The sequence below is a fragment of the Salmo salar genome, chromosome ssa10 (genome assembly GCF_905237065.1).
Source record: "Salmo salar chromosome ssa10, Ssal_v3.1, whole genome shotgun sequence".
NCBI lineage: Eukaryota > Metazoa > Chordata > Actinopteri > Salmoniformes > Salmonidae > Salmo > Salmo salar.
The window spans coordinates 27,475,008-27,490,132 of NC_059451.1; the positions used below are offsets into that span (position 1 = coordinate 27,475,008).

The 15,125-nt window shown below is 42.7% G+C and overlaps 1 protein-coding gene across 10 annotated transcripts in view; it reads right to left on the bottom strand.

The window, feature by feature from the left end:
- LOC106613904 (oxysterol-binding protein-related protein 9) overlaps window positions 1-15,125 on the bottom strand; it is a 46,660-nt gene that overhangs the window by 9,982 nt on the left and 21,553 nt on the right. The window contains exons 4-11 of one of the 10 annotated variants that reach the window (XM_014216655.2): window positions 9,630-9,706; window positions 5,462-5,557; window positions 5,260-5,307; window positions 4,803-4,832; window positions 4,657-4,707; window positions 4,249-4,287; window positions 672-762; window positions 45-149 (exon numbers count right to left, since the gene is read on the bottom strand). In XM_014216655.2, the coding sequence (XP_014072130.1) occupies window positions 45-149; window positions 672-762; window positions 4,249-4,287; window positions 4,657-4,707; window positions 4,803-4,832; window positions 5,260-5,307; window positions 5,462-5,557; window positions 9,630-9,706 (537 nt within the window). Of the gene's footprint in view, window positions 1-44; window positions 150-671; window positions 763-4,248; window positions 4,288-4,656; window positions 4,708-4,802; window positions 4,958-5,259; window positions 5,308-5,461; window positions 5,558-6,054; window positions 6,204-8,336; window positions 8,627-9,629; window positions 9,707-15,125 lie in introns of those variants that run through there. The other 9 variants (XM_014216660.2, XM_014216659.2, XM_014216657.2 and 6 more) reach the window with 9 other exon arrangements.

A 15,125-nucleotide genomic window follows, 5' to 3' on the forward strand; every position in this document is an offset into this window, starting at 1 on the left:
GTAAGTGTGGGTGACCTGACCACTAGTGTGTGATGACCTCTGACCTGTGCTGTTGGGGGTCGGAGTCTGCAGGCTGCCCATCACCGTGACAACAGGCCCCACTGATAGAGTGGATGGCCGCTGTTCTCCTTTACACATCTTGGACCCATCTACATAAAGGAGACAAGAAGAAGGAGAAGACTCTGGCATGAGAACAACACTGCTTTATGATGCAACAGACTCAACGTCATTACAGACCTGTGAGGGAGCAAGCTTAAATCAAAAAAATAAAAAAATAAAATAAAATAGCAGTCATAGGTATCTATTAAACTGTGACTGTTAAAATGTTGAACTTTGCTGACACGGGTCTCGACCTTGGGATTGGATTTGTGTCCAATTTCAGAGAAAGCTTAATTTAGATTGCCCTACATTGGGAAGTAGACATGCTGAAAAATAGGGATTCAAGCACACCAGGGGGCACTATAGATGTGTGTTTCAGGAAATAAACATTTATAAGGTACAAAAATCTGAAAGTATTAAATCCAATGCTAATCTATATCCATGAAATCAAATAGTTAGTTTTGTATACAATATCCGTATGTGGACTCAAATGGATATTTTTATTCTGAGGGACAAATCCTCCTGATAGGATTGTAGATTAGATTGTGTGTATGGCTCTCTGTATACTATACCTGTGGGGAGGGTGGTCTGTGTTGGCATGGCTAAGTTGACTAAAGAAGTGTCCTGAGGCTGAAATATCCCATCCACTGGGTTGATGGTGCTCTGTACAGGGCAAGACAAAATGGTGCCAGTCTTAAAACATAATAGGTAGTTAGGTACATCTGCAACGCACATTGCTCTAGACCGGCAGTAGCACTTAACACACCAATACGGAGCAGACTACAATGACAAAATAAATACACACTGCCAATGACTAGAAAGATCAATACCTTTCACTCCTCTTCCGGTAAATATTGGAAAAGTTAGTTCTACCTAATAAATATCTAACTACATACAGTGCCATCCGGAATTATTGGGATAGTTAAACGTGTTGTTTTGGCTCTGTACTCCAGCTCTTTGGATTTGTAATTATAAAATTACAATGAGGTTCAAGTGCAAATTGTCAGATTTAATTTGAGGGTATTTTCATCCATATAGGGTAAATCGTTTTGAAATTACGGCACTTTTTGTACATAGTCCCCCCATTTTAGGGGACCAAAAGTATTGGGACAAATTCACTTATATGTGTATTAAAGAAGTCAAAAGTTTATTATTTGGTCCCATATTCTTAGCACGCAATGATTACATCAAGTTTGTGGCTCTACAAATTTCTTGGATGCATTTGCCGTTTGTTTTGGTTGTGTTTTAGATAATTTTTTGCCCAATAGAAATGAATGGTAAATAATGTATTGTGTAATTTTGGAGTCACTTTTATAATAAATAAGAATAGCATGTTCCTAAACACTTCTAGATTAATGTGGATGCTACCATGATTACGGATAGTCCTGAATGAAACGCACAAATATATCCCCAAGACATGCTAACCTCTCACCATTACAATAACAGGGGAGGTTAACATTTCTGGGGGGGTATGATATTTGCGCGTCTAATTTACTCACTCATTCATTCAGGACTATACATAATCATAGTAGCATCCACATTAATGTAGAAGCATTTAGAAACATTCAATTATTATTTACAATAAAACAGACAATACATTTACCATTATTTTCTATTGTGCACAAAATAATCTGAAACACAAAAAAAACAAATAGCAAATGTACCCAACAAGTTTGCAGTCACAAGCTTGATGTAATCATTGCTTGCTAGGAATATGGGACCAAATAATAACATTTTGACTACTTTAATACACATATAGAATACATTCGGAAAGTATTCAGACCCCTTGTCTTTTTCCACATTTTGTTATGTTACAGCCTTACTCTAAAATTGATTAAATTGATTTTATTCCCCTCATCAATCTAAACACAATACTCCATAATGACAAAGCAAAAACAGAAATATAACATTTACATAAGTATTCAGACCCTTTACTCAGTACTTTGTTGAAGCACCTTTGGCAGAAATTACAGCCTCGAGTTCTCTTCGGTATTACGTTACAAGCTTGGCACACCTGTATTTGGGGAGTTTCTCTGCAGATCCTCTCAAGCTCTGTCAGGTTGGATTGGAAGCGTCGCTGCCAGGCTATTTTCAGGTCTCTTCAGAGATGTTTGATCGGGTTCAAGTCCGGGCTCTGGCTGGGCCACTCAAGGACATTCAGAGACTTGTCCCGAAACCACTCCTGTGTTGTCGTGGCTGTGTGCTTAGGGTCATTGTCCTGTTGGAAGGTGAACCTTCGCCCGAGTGAGGTCCTGAAGCAGGTTTTCAAGGATCGCTCTATAATTTACTCTACATCTTTCCCTCGATCCTGACTAGTCTCCCAGTCCCTGGCGCTGAAAAACATCCCTACAGCATGATGCTGCCACCATGCTTCCAAACTCCCAAGCGGGCTGTCATTTGCCTTTTACTGAGGAGTGGCTTCAGGCTGGTCACTCTACTATAAAGGCCTGATTGGTGGAGTGCTGCAGAGATAGTGATCCTTCTGGAAGGTTCATCCATCTCCACAGAGGAACTCTGGAGCTCTGTCAGAGTGACCATCGGGGTTCTTGGTCACCTCCCTGGGAAGGGGTCTGAATACTTTCCAAATGCACTGTAAGTGAATTTGTTCCCATACCTTTGGTCATCTAAAATGGGGGGACTATGTATAAACGGTTCACACGATATGGATGAAAATACCCTCAAATTAAAGCTGACATTCTGCACTTTAACCTCAGTCATTGAATCATTTCAAATCCAGAGTGCTGGAGTACAGAGCCAAAACGACAACAACAACAACGACTGTCCCAATAATTAGAGGACACTGCATATCACAACACTTACAGTAAAACCTAATATTATCAAACATATTTTCCACCCTGCTAAATTTAGGACAAACAAAAACTTTCCAGCGAGCTACATAATGTGATGGCATAACTTCTCAAAGTTTTCTTGAGATTTAAAACCCACAGATTTTAATCCTAGGTATATTTAACTGTGGTCTAGCCTTATCAATTTATCTTAAAAATGTGTACACACATTATACAAAGTGCACTGCTGCCATAGCTTTATGGGTCAGTGATACCGTAACTCAACAGCAAAAGGCAGAACAAGAGGAGAGGTCAGAAATCATCAAGTCCTACACAATCTCAGAACACAACAGTGCGGTGTGAGCAGCATACGGAGGTATGACAGAGAATGAAGGAGAGTGTGGTCTGAAAATAAGTTTGGGCACCATGCAGAATGGAAGATTTCACACTACTCTACTGAGCGGACAGAAGACACTACATCAACTAAGGATCTTTACAGTCAGGAAAGTGGAAATATAAAAAAAGAAATCAAGGAAATGAAGGCATGCAGTGAAGTTCAGTCCTCTCTCTGCCCTTCAGAACAGGAGTCGGAGTGAAATTTGGGAGATTTCTCTCATTTTCCATTTACTCCCCCCTCCCCCTGTCCACGTGCTTTCTGGAAAGTAAGGCAGCCACTCCTAATTATAGCCAATTACAGAAACGTTGCTGCTCCACAGTGGTGCAACCAGTGTGGCCTCGCTAGCTAGAGATGAAACCAACAGCAAAGGATGCCTCTAGTGCAGACTGAGGGAAGGGGTTAGAGCTAGAGTTTGCTTAAGGCATGGTTAGAAGAGGGTCTATATGTGTAAGGCTAATGGCCAGAGAGATTACTGTCAGAAGACTGGCCTGGCGGGCTGATCCTATGGGATTCCGACTTACAAACATCTATGGGAAGAGAGTAAAGCCAGTAAACAGCCGTTGATTGGTTGACATCTATTAGTCCTTGACGGTTCAATAGGCATGCACAGTAAGTCAAAATCGATGGCGAGTTGGGGGAGGGTATAAGCACACTCACACACACTCCTACAAACGTGTCATAAAAGAAGCAGAATGATGTTGTGTCTAAAAGGTGTAGTGAAGAGTAAAGTTTCTCACTATTATCAGCAACAAAAAAAGAACATTATTTCAGCTGAAAAAGGGGATAGGGGCATGGCAAAGGAAGAGCAATATACGAGATGAAGCTATTTTTCTAAACAAATGGCATGCACTTTTACATATCTGATTTGTCTTTTTTTCTATAGTTTAGCGTGAATTAATCGGAAAAGAAGGATAGAGGTTTGGTTGATTTCGATATTTCTAATGGACAGAGAACGTCAGAACTTACTATCAGTCCGTATGCGTGTTGCTGTTCGTTACTTTGATCCTTAAAATTTTGAGAAGAAAACGTTACTTGAGGAATGTTCAACTGTTTGTATGTAATGACGATATGAGCTTGTTAAGAGCTTCTCTTTCAAGCAGCCATCAAGTTATTTAGAAAGTCAGAGCATTTGTAATGGTAACATCATTATGAGATCTAAGATTATCGAGTGTATGTGAGAATCACCTCTCCAAAACGTCAAAATGAAACCTAATGGAATGTAGCAAACGGCCCACAATAAACTAGGCTGTAGTTAAGTGGAAAACTACTGGCTTGGCGATATCATGCAGTGTACCGAGATGTGGTCTCACAACAATGACATGACAGTGATGCAATGAGAGTCCCACCACAGTCAAATGAATGAGTCCATTTTACCTTGGCAATCTGCAGCAATACAATACAGTGCTTGATGGACTCTACCATACTCTGAAAAGAGAAACGGCACAGAGAATGAAACACCGCACTCAAATTCAGACAGGTGATTCTGAAAATAAGGACTTTTAAAATGGGGTTTCACTTACACATGTGGTTTCCTTCAAATTTTCAATTTTCTTAAAAGGAGAAAAACATGATCAAAAATGGCTGTTTCACTTCAGACTTTATTTTAACACCTAACTAGACTTCGGGACTCAAAGTTAGGCGAGTCATTGACTGAGCAAGATCGGCACAGTGAAACCTGTGAAACCAACGCAGAAACATGCTTTGTTCAAACTCTTTCACAATCATGGCATTAGACAAGACGAACAATGATTTCACTCCAACTATAGTTGTGTCCTATGTTCATCACAACATAACAGGTCATTGTCTTCACCATATTAAACAACCTAGAGTTTAAATGTTCCAAACTGACCTAAAACTAAACTCATGATCTCAATAAGGAAGTGAATCACAGCTACTAAAAAAACTCACAGAAAATCTCTGAGTCAATAATTATCAGGCACAGTTCTGGTGACAAGAGAAGAAACAGATATCACTCACTCGGCGCGACTCATCTTCTTTGCAATCCTTGATTTTCTCATCAAAGAGCTGGAAGAGAGGAGATGTATGAGAAGCTGAAGAGGATACACTCAAATCAGGAGCCGAATAAAAACACATTCAGCGATGATGCAGTGACGAGTCAGTCGCCGTTATTATGAGAGTCACGGTCATACTTAGTCACTCAAATGTGGAAAAGCCTCACCTTTAACTGATCAATTAGAATTTGTAGGTATGCGTCAGCCTCTGCAAGTTTCTTATCGAAGTCTTGGACACTTGGAACAAATCCTGTCTCTGCCTCCTAAAATAGAAAATGAAAAAAGAGCAGAACATTCTAACTTTACAGCACAGTATGACAGTTTTCTGCTTGCATCAGTAACCTATTTTGGCCAGTGCGTCTCTACTCTGAAAGTTTGTTAGCAGATTATATATATATTTTTTAATTCTCCTGGTGGGGCTTTAAAAAAGCAGAATGTAGCAGCACAAAACAGCAACTGTTTGGCAGAAGCTTCCAGCATTGTACAGTAAGTAGAGTGATATGAACTGTTCAACTAGCATTGTTTAAAGGCTTTGCCTGCCAACCTGCCTGACCATGCCTGCTGATGACAAATCAAGAACAGTCCCTTCACTACCTGGAAGTTAGCTTGGTTAAAATACAGAAATGAAATACCCAACAACTTCCTCAAAAATACCAGAAAAAACTAATGCTTAACCAAAGCAGTCTGACCGTACAATATTACAACTCTTAAAACACATCCATAACCACTTTGCTGGACAGTTAGTAAATCATATACTCCCCTCTCTCAGTACTGCTCTGGTCTTAGCGTGTCCTATGGTTTGGCAGACGCCTTTGGACGACGCCTGTTTCTCAACTGAAATGTATCGTACAGGGATGTGAAGAAAAGCCATTAACACACATTAACCCCAGCGTTGTCTAAAGTGTAAACTGTAAAAACCTAACAAGCTTTATAGAGACCAAAGTCTGGGCCTTTTTTTCAAAAATTCCTTTAGGATCAAAGGTGGTTCGCTATCAATATAGAAGCAAGTTGCTTAGTGTTGGTGGCTAAAGAGGTGCCTGAGCAAATAAAAACAGGTACTTTGCTAAGCTAAAGAACAGTCCCCTTTCAATCTGTGGGGAAGAGGAGTCTGGCATTAGTGCTCTTTAGAGCTTGGGGGTAACCAGAAAAATACATCTGTCTCCTCTTTAAAAACCTTAAGTGGAGGGCCTCCCAAGTGGCACAGTGGTATAAGGCTGTGCCACTAGAGATCCTGGTTCGAGTCCAGGCTCTGTCGCATCCCGGCCGGGACCGGAAGACCCATGGGGCAGTGCACAATTGGTCCAGCATCGTCCGGGTTAGAGGGGAGGGTTTGGCCGGCAGTGATGTCCTTGTCACATCACGTTCTAGTGACTCCTGTTATGAGCCGGGCGCATGCACACTGACACGGTTGCCAGGTGTACGGCGCTTCCTCCGACAAATTGGTGCGGCTGGCTTCCGGGTTAAGCGGGCATTGTGTCAATAAGCAGTGCGGCTTGGTTGGGTTGTGTTTCGGAGGACGCTCTCAACCTTCGCCTCTCCCGAGTCCGTACGGGAGTTGCAGCGATGGGACAAGACTAACTACCAATTGGATACCATGAAATTGAGGGAGAAAAAGAGCTATATATATATATATATATATATATATAAAAATATTAAAACCTTAAGTGTTCAGTCCCAGGATTGAGGGCATCGGGATTCTCGTGGGTGTTTTTTGTGTGTGTGTGGCCAAGCAGACATCTACACAGCTTCATGTTTGTGTCTAAGAAACAGACAGCTCCGGTGTCTCTCCTCTATCAACAAAATTTGAAGAGGCAGAAAAGAGAATTCCTAATAAATACAAACGCCGGATATCAAATCCTTGCCTGGCGACTCATACTGAATTTAATTCTGCTGCCCTATCACTACATACATTCAGTCTGAGACTACCAACGTAGACATTTCTGCTTTACGTCAAAGTGAAGGGCTTGGTACAAAACAACACACACCAATCAGAGTATCAAAGCCAATGACTATTCCGGAAACACCGCTTTACCCACGTGTGTTCAGGCTCTGGCCCAAGCCATTGATTTCTGGGACCAATCCGAACGATATGAATGCATTCACATTCGAGAAGATGAGGAGTTCAAATCCAGACTCAAGGTGGAGAAGAAACGTTAGTGGGTGAGGCGTTTGGCCGGAGCGATGTGAATGGGTAGCAAGGAAATCAACTGAATACAAAAAAAAATCCTGGCCACGACTGTAGATTCTGAATTTGAAAGCGACGTCAACCTACTTATGGGGAAATGCATGCTCATGGTTATGTTGACTACAGTAATAGTGCTGGCTTGGTGTTAGGGTAAGGTATCACAACATGAACTGATTTTGACACCTGTGAGAAGCTGTATTGTTTGAACACCTGCATCCAAAGACACATGAAATAGAACAGGAGTTCTATGTCAGACTTTTAGAGTAATTTTTTTACCCCCGTGACCAAAATCATTCCATCCCAATTTTCACATAGAAAAGTCCTACCATACACTTACATACCAAAAACGGTTGAGCGGGCCCCTGCTGTATTTCAGGTTCAAAAGGTTAAGGAAAATGCTATCAATATGACACGGACCTCATAATTGCAGAGGGACAAAGCCGTTAACATTACAAACAAAGAGGGAGAGAGAGTCCCTATTGCTCTCTATTTCTGTTATGTCAACACAAGCCCATATCACCATGATGGAAGGGATCCTTCTGCTGGACTAGAGCAGCTTAAAAACCCAGAGGACAGTCATGTAGGCTAGTAACTGCAGCTTTGGCATGTTCACACATTCTGTTCCTAAAAGAGCTTTCTTTGTCTAACCAGACAATCCCTCCCTATGCTAGTGTACCACACCCACCCCCACTAACCACCAGACATTGGAAATAAAAAACCTCAAAGCTCACCAATCTAGCCCACCCTTCACTCAGACACCTCACCCCCTCCCCGTTTGGCTTTCCACACAGCATGACCCAGTTAAGAACTGCATTGTCGCACTCCAACCAACCATTTCCCCCCAGTGTGGTACTCACAGGACGCAGAGCTCTGAGGGACATGCCTCGTCAAAATGCACAGGCCAAAGCTGACCCTACAGCTCCTCTCTCCTGCCTTACGCAAACCAACGACTGTTCTAGTGCTCTCCACTTCTATAGACTGCCAGCAGGAACACCACCAGCATCGTCTGGTACATCTACAGTACGTTCTAAATCAGCTGAGCAGCAGCATACGCAGGCAAAGTTAATCCAGGATCCTATTCTCTCTGACAGGAAGTACAGACTTTCTTTTTTTTTTAAAGAAAGAAAAAAGGCAGCACAAGCCCATGTGACAAGCAACAACAGCTGCTCTGATTGGATAAAGCTGAGGTGAAGATGTCTGGCTGAAAGAGTAAGCAGGACTCTGATTTGGTCTAGGTCACATGACCCTGCTATGACTCCACGCTTACACAGTGTTTGCAAGCAGGCAGCCAGTCAGCAGTGTTGGGCAGGGATCGGAGAGTGAGGCAGAGGGAGGGAAGGCAGAGGGGAGGAGTGGGTTAGAGAAGAAAAGCAGAACAGAAGGCACATAAACAACTGGAGGGTAGAAGTAATGCTGGCTAGAGAAAGGAGGCCTATATTTGTGAGCCACAAAGAGCACAGACCAAAATAAGAGCTGGAAATTATCAGTTTAGAGAGCAACTAATACACAGAACTCTTACAAACAGGCTTTAATAGATAAACATGATGCCCATCATCAGCCAACAGTCTAACCAAACCGTGCTCCCTGTGCTCCTAACCACACAGAGACACTCTTACTGTGTCCAGACTCATTTCCTTCTATTCTCAGATGACTTCTTAACCCTTTCACTGATTAGGACAAGAGTGCTTTAGCCTGCTAGCAGTGTCCCCATGCTACTAGTTGAGATGAAGCTGACAGAGGCATGATATTAATTCTATATCCCGATTTCCTGCATCCAAAAGACCTCAACAAATAGCATGAAAGGTTCATTTGACAACACATGCTTCCAAAAGGTGAAACTTAAACTGCTATTGCTCAATGTTCTCAACAGTTCCTCTATTATTTCCCGTGGTCTTAGGTAAAAGAACAAATTGAAGAAATACAGTTCCCCTTATGTTCCCTCTTTGAAGGTTAAAACACAGACACTTCAATTTTTTTTTTTTTTACAATGCAACAACAGCAAGAGTTATCCCCATCATTTGAGAAGGCTTATTAAAAAAAAAAGGTTGAGCAAAATCTTTCTCCTCTTTAGCTGAACTCAATGGCTTGGGACTAGTACCCACAGTACTACTAGAGTGAAGCTGGTCTGAAAAGATGAGTGAGTGACTTACCTGCAGTTGGAGGGTGTGACGGAGAATAGTCCCCTCTAAGGCATGGATCCACTTCTCCCGTTCGTCTGCATCTCGAGCTGAGAAGAAAAACACACAAAACACAGCAGATGAGCCATAGTCGAGATAGGAATTATTACAACAGCAACAGAATGTTTCACCTAGTAGTAACCTTGTAGCTACAAGAAAGACTAGAGCATCTCATCTGCGCTCATCTGGCCCAACAAGTTAACCACGTGCTCATTGTGCTGTGCCTTTGAAGCTGCTAAGGGGGTTCTTGCAACCCTTCTGGTGCGTCGCTGGGCAAGACTATCAAGGGAGGTCTCCTGACGAGAGACACAGCCTGTTGCCAGGCTGCACCCTCTCAGAGCAAAGACACAGAGCAAACAAAACGTCTGACATTTACACTGAAAAGACCAGAGAGGCCCTCCACACTGACGGACAGATGATAAGCTGTAGACCATACTATTTACCAAGAGCGTTTCCATCTATACATTTCGCAGCTGTCTATTTACCACAACAAACCAATGCTGGAACTAAGACTGCACTCAACGGGCTGTATAGGGCCATAAGTAAACAAGAACATGCTCACCCAGAGGCGGCGCTTCTACTGGCTGGTGACTTTACTGCAAGGAAACTGAAATTCGTTTCACCTCATTTTTAACAACATGTCACCTTTGCAACTAGGTGTGAAAAAAAACTCCAGATCACCTCACACACAGAGACGCATACAAAGCTCTCCCTCCATCTGGCAAATCTGACCCTAACTCTATCCTCCTGATTCGTGCTTACAAGCAAAAACTCATACATGAAGTACCAGTGACATGCTCAATACAGCAGTGGTCCAATGAAGCGGATGCTAAGCTATAGGACTGTTTCGCTAGCAAAGACTGGAGTTTCCTGGCCATGGACCCAAAATATTGATGTTTTGTTCCTCGAGCCACTTAGTGATCATTTTTGCCTTATGGCAAGGTGCTCCATCATGCTGGAAAAGGCATTGTTCGTCACCAAACTGTTCCTGGATGGTTGGGAGAAGTTGCTCTCTGAGGATATGTTGGTACCATTCTTTATTCATGGCTGTGTTCTTAGGCAAAATTGTGAGTGAGCCCACTCCCTTGGCTGAGAAGCAACCCCACACAGTATCTCAGGATGCTTTACTGTTGGCATGACACAGGACTGATGGTAGCGCTCACCTTGTCTTCTCCGGACAAGCTTTTTTCCGGATGCCCCAAACAATCGGAAAGGGGTTTCAGAGAAAATGACTTTACCCCAGTCCTCAGCAGTCCAATCCCTATACCTTTTGCAGAATATCAGTCTGTCCCTGATGTTTTTACTGGAGAGAAGTGGCTTCTTTGCTGTCCTTCTTGACACCAGGCCATCCTCCAAAAGTCTTTGCCTCACTGTGCGTGCAGATGCACTCACACCTGCCTGCTGCCATTCCTGAGCAAGCTCTGTACTGGTGGTGCCCCGATCCCGCAGCTGAATCAACTTTAGGAGACGGTCCTGGCGCTTGCTGGAATTTCTTGGGCGCCCTGAAGCCTTCTTCACAACAATTGAACCGCTCTCCTTGAAGTTCTTGATGATCCAGGTGCAATCTTACTGGCAGCAATATCCTTACCTGTGAAGCCCTTTTTGTTCAAAGCAATGATGACGGCATGTGTTTCCTTTGACAGAGGAAGAACAAAGATTCCAAGCACCACCCTCCTTTTGAAGCTTCCAGTCTGTTATTCGAACTCAATCAGCATGACAGAGTGATCTCCAGCCTTGTCCTAGTCAACACTCACACCTGTGTTAACGAGAGAATCACTGACATGATGTCAGCTGGTCCTTTTGTGGCAGGGCTGAAATGCAGTGGAAATGATTTTTGGGGATTCAGTTCATTTGCATGGCAAAGAGGGACTTTGCAATTAATTGCAATTCATCTGACCACTCTTCATAACATTCTGGAGTATATGCAAATTGCCATCATACAAACTGAGGCAGCAGACTTTGTGAAAATGTATATTTTTGTCATTCTCAAAACTTGTGGCCACGACTGTACATACCCCAAACAGAAGCCATGGATTATAGGCAACATCCGCACTGAGCTAAAGGCTAGAGCTGCTGCTTTCAAGGAACGGGACACTAATCCGGACGCTTATAAGAAATCCCGTTACGCCCTCTCCGACAAACCATCAAACTGACAAAGCTTCAATGCAGGACCAAGATCGAATTCTACGAATTAAGGGAAACCCAGCCGTGAGCTGCCCAGTGACGCGAGCCTACCAGATGCACTAAATACCTTCCAGGGTCGCGTTGAGGCAAGCAACACTGAATCATACACGAGAACACCAGCTGTTCCAGGCGACTGTGTGATCACGCTCTCCATAGCCGATGTGAGTAAGACCTTTAAGCAGGTTAACATTCACAAGGCCAGATGGATTACCAGGATGAGTACTCCCGAGCATGCGATGACCAGCTTCACTGACATTTTCAACCTGCTCCTGACTGAATCTACTACCTATACTGAACAAAAATATAAAACGCAACATGTAAAGTGTTGATCCACGTTTCATGAGCTGAAATAAAAAAGGAAATACATTTTTTTCCATACACACAAAATGCATATTTTTCTAAAATTCTGTGCACAAATGTGCTTACATCCCTGTTAGTGAGCGTTTCTCCTTTGCCAAGAGAATCCCCCTCCCTGACAAGTTCAGCATATCAAGAAGCATGATCATTACACAGGTGCACCTTGTGCTGGGGACAATAAAAGGCCACTCTAAAATGTGCAGTTTTGTCACACAGCACAATGCCACAGGTGTCTCAAGTTGAGGGAGCGTGCAATTGGCATGCTGACTGCAGGAATGTCCACCAGAGCTGTTGCCAAAGAATTTGTTAATTTCTCTACCATACGCCGCCTCTCCAATGTTGTTTTAGAGAATATGGCAGTAAGTCCAACTGGCCTCACAATTACAGACCACGTGTAACCACACCAGCCCAGGACCTCCACATCCGGCTTCTTCACCTGTGGGATTGTCTGAGACCAGCACCCCGGACAGCTGATGAAACTGAGGAGTATTTGTGTCTGTAATAAAGCCCTTTTGTGGGTAAAAACTTATTGGCTGGGCCTGGCTCCCCAGTGGGTGGGGCCTATGCCCTCCCGGGCCCATCCATGGCTGCGCCCCTGTGAAATCCATAGATTTAAGGCCTAATGAATTTATTGCAATTTATTTATTTTCTTATATGTAACTCAGTAAAATAGTTGAAAGTGTTGCATGTTGCTTTTATATTTTTCTTCAGTATACATGTTTCAAGCAGACCGCCATAGTCCCTGTGCCAAAGAACTCAAAAGGTAACCTGTCTAAATGACAGTAGCAGTCACTGTGTGGAAAGATGTCTTCAAGGCAAAAGGAGGCTACTTTGAATAATCTCAAATATAAAATATATTTTGATTTGTTGAACACTTTTTTGATTACTACATGATTCCATATGTATTATTTCGTAGTTTGTCTTCATTATTATTCTGGTCTGAGAGTCTTTAGGTGCCTTTTGGCAAACTCCAAGCGGGCTGTCATGTGCATTTTACTGAGGAGTGGCTTCTGTCTGGCCACTCTACCATAAAGGCCAGATTGGTGGAGTGCTGCAGAGATGGCATGTCCCTTCTGGAAGGTTCTCCCATCTCCACAGAAGAACTCTGGAGCTCTGGCAGAGTGACCATTGGGTTCTTGGTCACCTCCCTGACCATCCCTAAATTGGCAAACATACAACTTTTTTTTTTTTTAAAAAAAATGTACTCGCTTTGTCATTATGGAGTATTGTTTGAAGATTGATTTTAGAATAAGCCTGTAACGTAACAAAATGTGGAAAAAGTCAAGGGGTCTGAATACTTTCCGAATGCACTGTCGTTCATCTATTTGTTTGCTGATCTCTTTCTGATCAGATACATTTAGTATGCAACGATGTAGCTTAAAGTGAAGGTCTTATTTTGCTCAAAAGCCCACAGAGGTTGTGAAACATGAACAAGACTCACATGCTTTTGAAAATATGATGGCTTGTTAGCTGTGCCACTAGAGTTTCTGGGTTCAAATCCAGGCGTTGTCGCAGCCGGCCGTGACCGGGAGATCCATGGGGCGGCACACAATTGGCCCAGTGTCGTCTGGGTTAGGGGAGGGTTTGGCTGGCAGGGATATCCATGTCCCATCGCGAACTAGCGACTCCTGTGGCGAGCCGTGCGCAGTGCACGCTGACACGGTCGCCAGGTGCACGGTGTTTCCTCCAACACATTGCTGTGGCTGGCTTCCGGGTTAAGAGGGCATTGTATCAAGAAGCAGTGCGGCTTGGTTGGGTTGTGTTTCAGAGGACGCACGGCTCTCGACCTTCGCCTCTCCCGAGTCCGTACGGGAGTGGTAGCGCTGAGACAAGATTAACTACCAATTGGATACCGCGAAATTGGGGAGAAAAAAGGGGTTAACCTCTCTGGGGTATGTGGGACGCTATTGAACAGCCAGTGAAATAGCAGGGTGGCAAATTCAAAACAACAAAAATCTCATAATTCAAATTTCTCAAACATACAACTATTATATATCCCATTTTAAAGATACACTTCTCGTTAATCCAACCACATTGTCCGATTTCAAAAAGGCTTTACGGCAAAAGCATAACATTAGATTATGTTAGGACAGCACCTAAACAAGAAAAACCACACAGCCATTTTCCAAGCAAGGAGAGGTGTCACAAAAACCAGAAATACAGCTAAAATTAATCACTAACCTTTGATGATCTTCATCAGATGGCACTCATAGGACTTCATGTTACACAATACATGTATGTTTTGCTCGATAAAGTTCATATTTATATCCATAAACCCCATTTTACATCGGCGTGTAATGATCAAAAATGTTTTGCCTCCCAAACATCCGGTGAATGAGCACATCAATTTGCAGAAATACTCATCATAAACGTTGATAAAATATTCAACAGTTATTTAAAGAATTATAGATGCATTAAGGAGAAGTGTAACCGCTGTGTCAGATTTCAAAAAAGCTTTACGGCGAAATGAAATTTTGCAATAATCTGAGTACAGTGTTCAGACACAAAACCAAACCCGCCATTTTGTGGAGTCAACAAAACTCAGAAATAATATTATAAATATTCACTTACCTTTGATGATCTTCATCGGAATGCACTCCCAGGAATCCCAGGTCCACAATAAATGTTTGTTTTGTTCGATAAAGTCCATCATTTATGTCCAAATACCTCCTTTTTGTTCGCGCGTTCAGTCCACTACTCCAAATGCAGGAAGCTCGCACAAAATGTCACGACGAAAAGTTTAAAAAAAAAAGTTATATTTACGTTCGTAGAAATATGTCAAACGATGTATAGCATCAATCTTTAGGACGTTTTTAACATAAATCTTCAGTAATATTCCAACCGGACAATTCCAATGTCTTCAGAAAAGAAAAGGAACACAGCTAACTCTCACGTAAGTGCGCGCCTCTGAGCTCATGTCATTTTCTC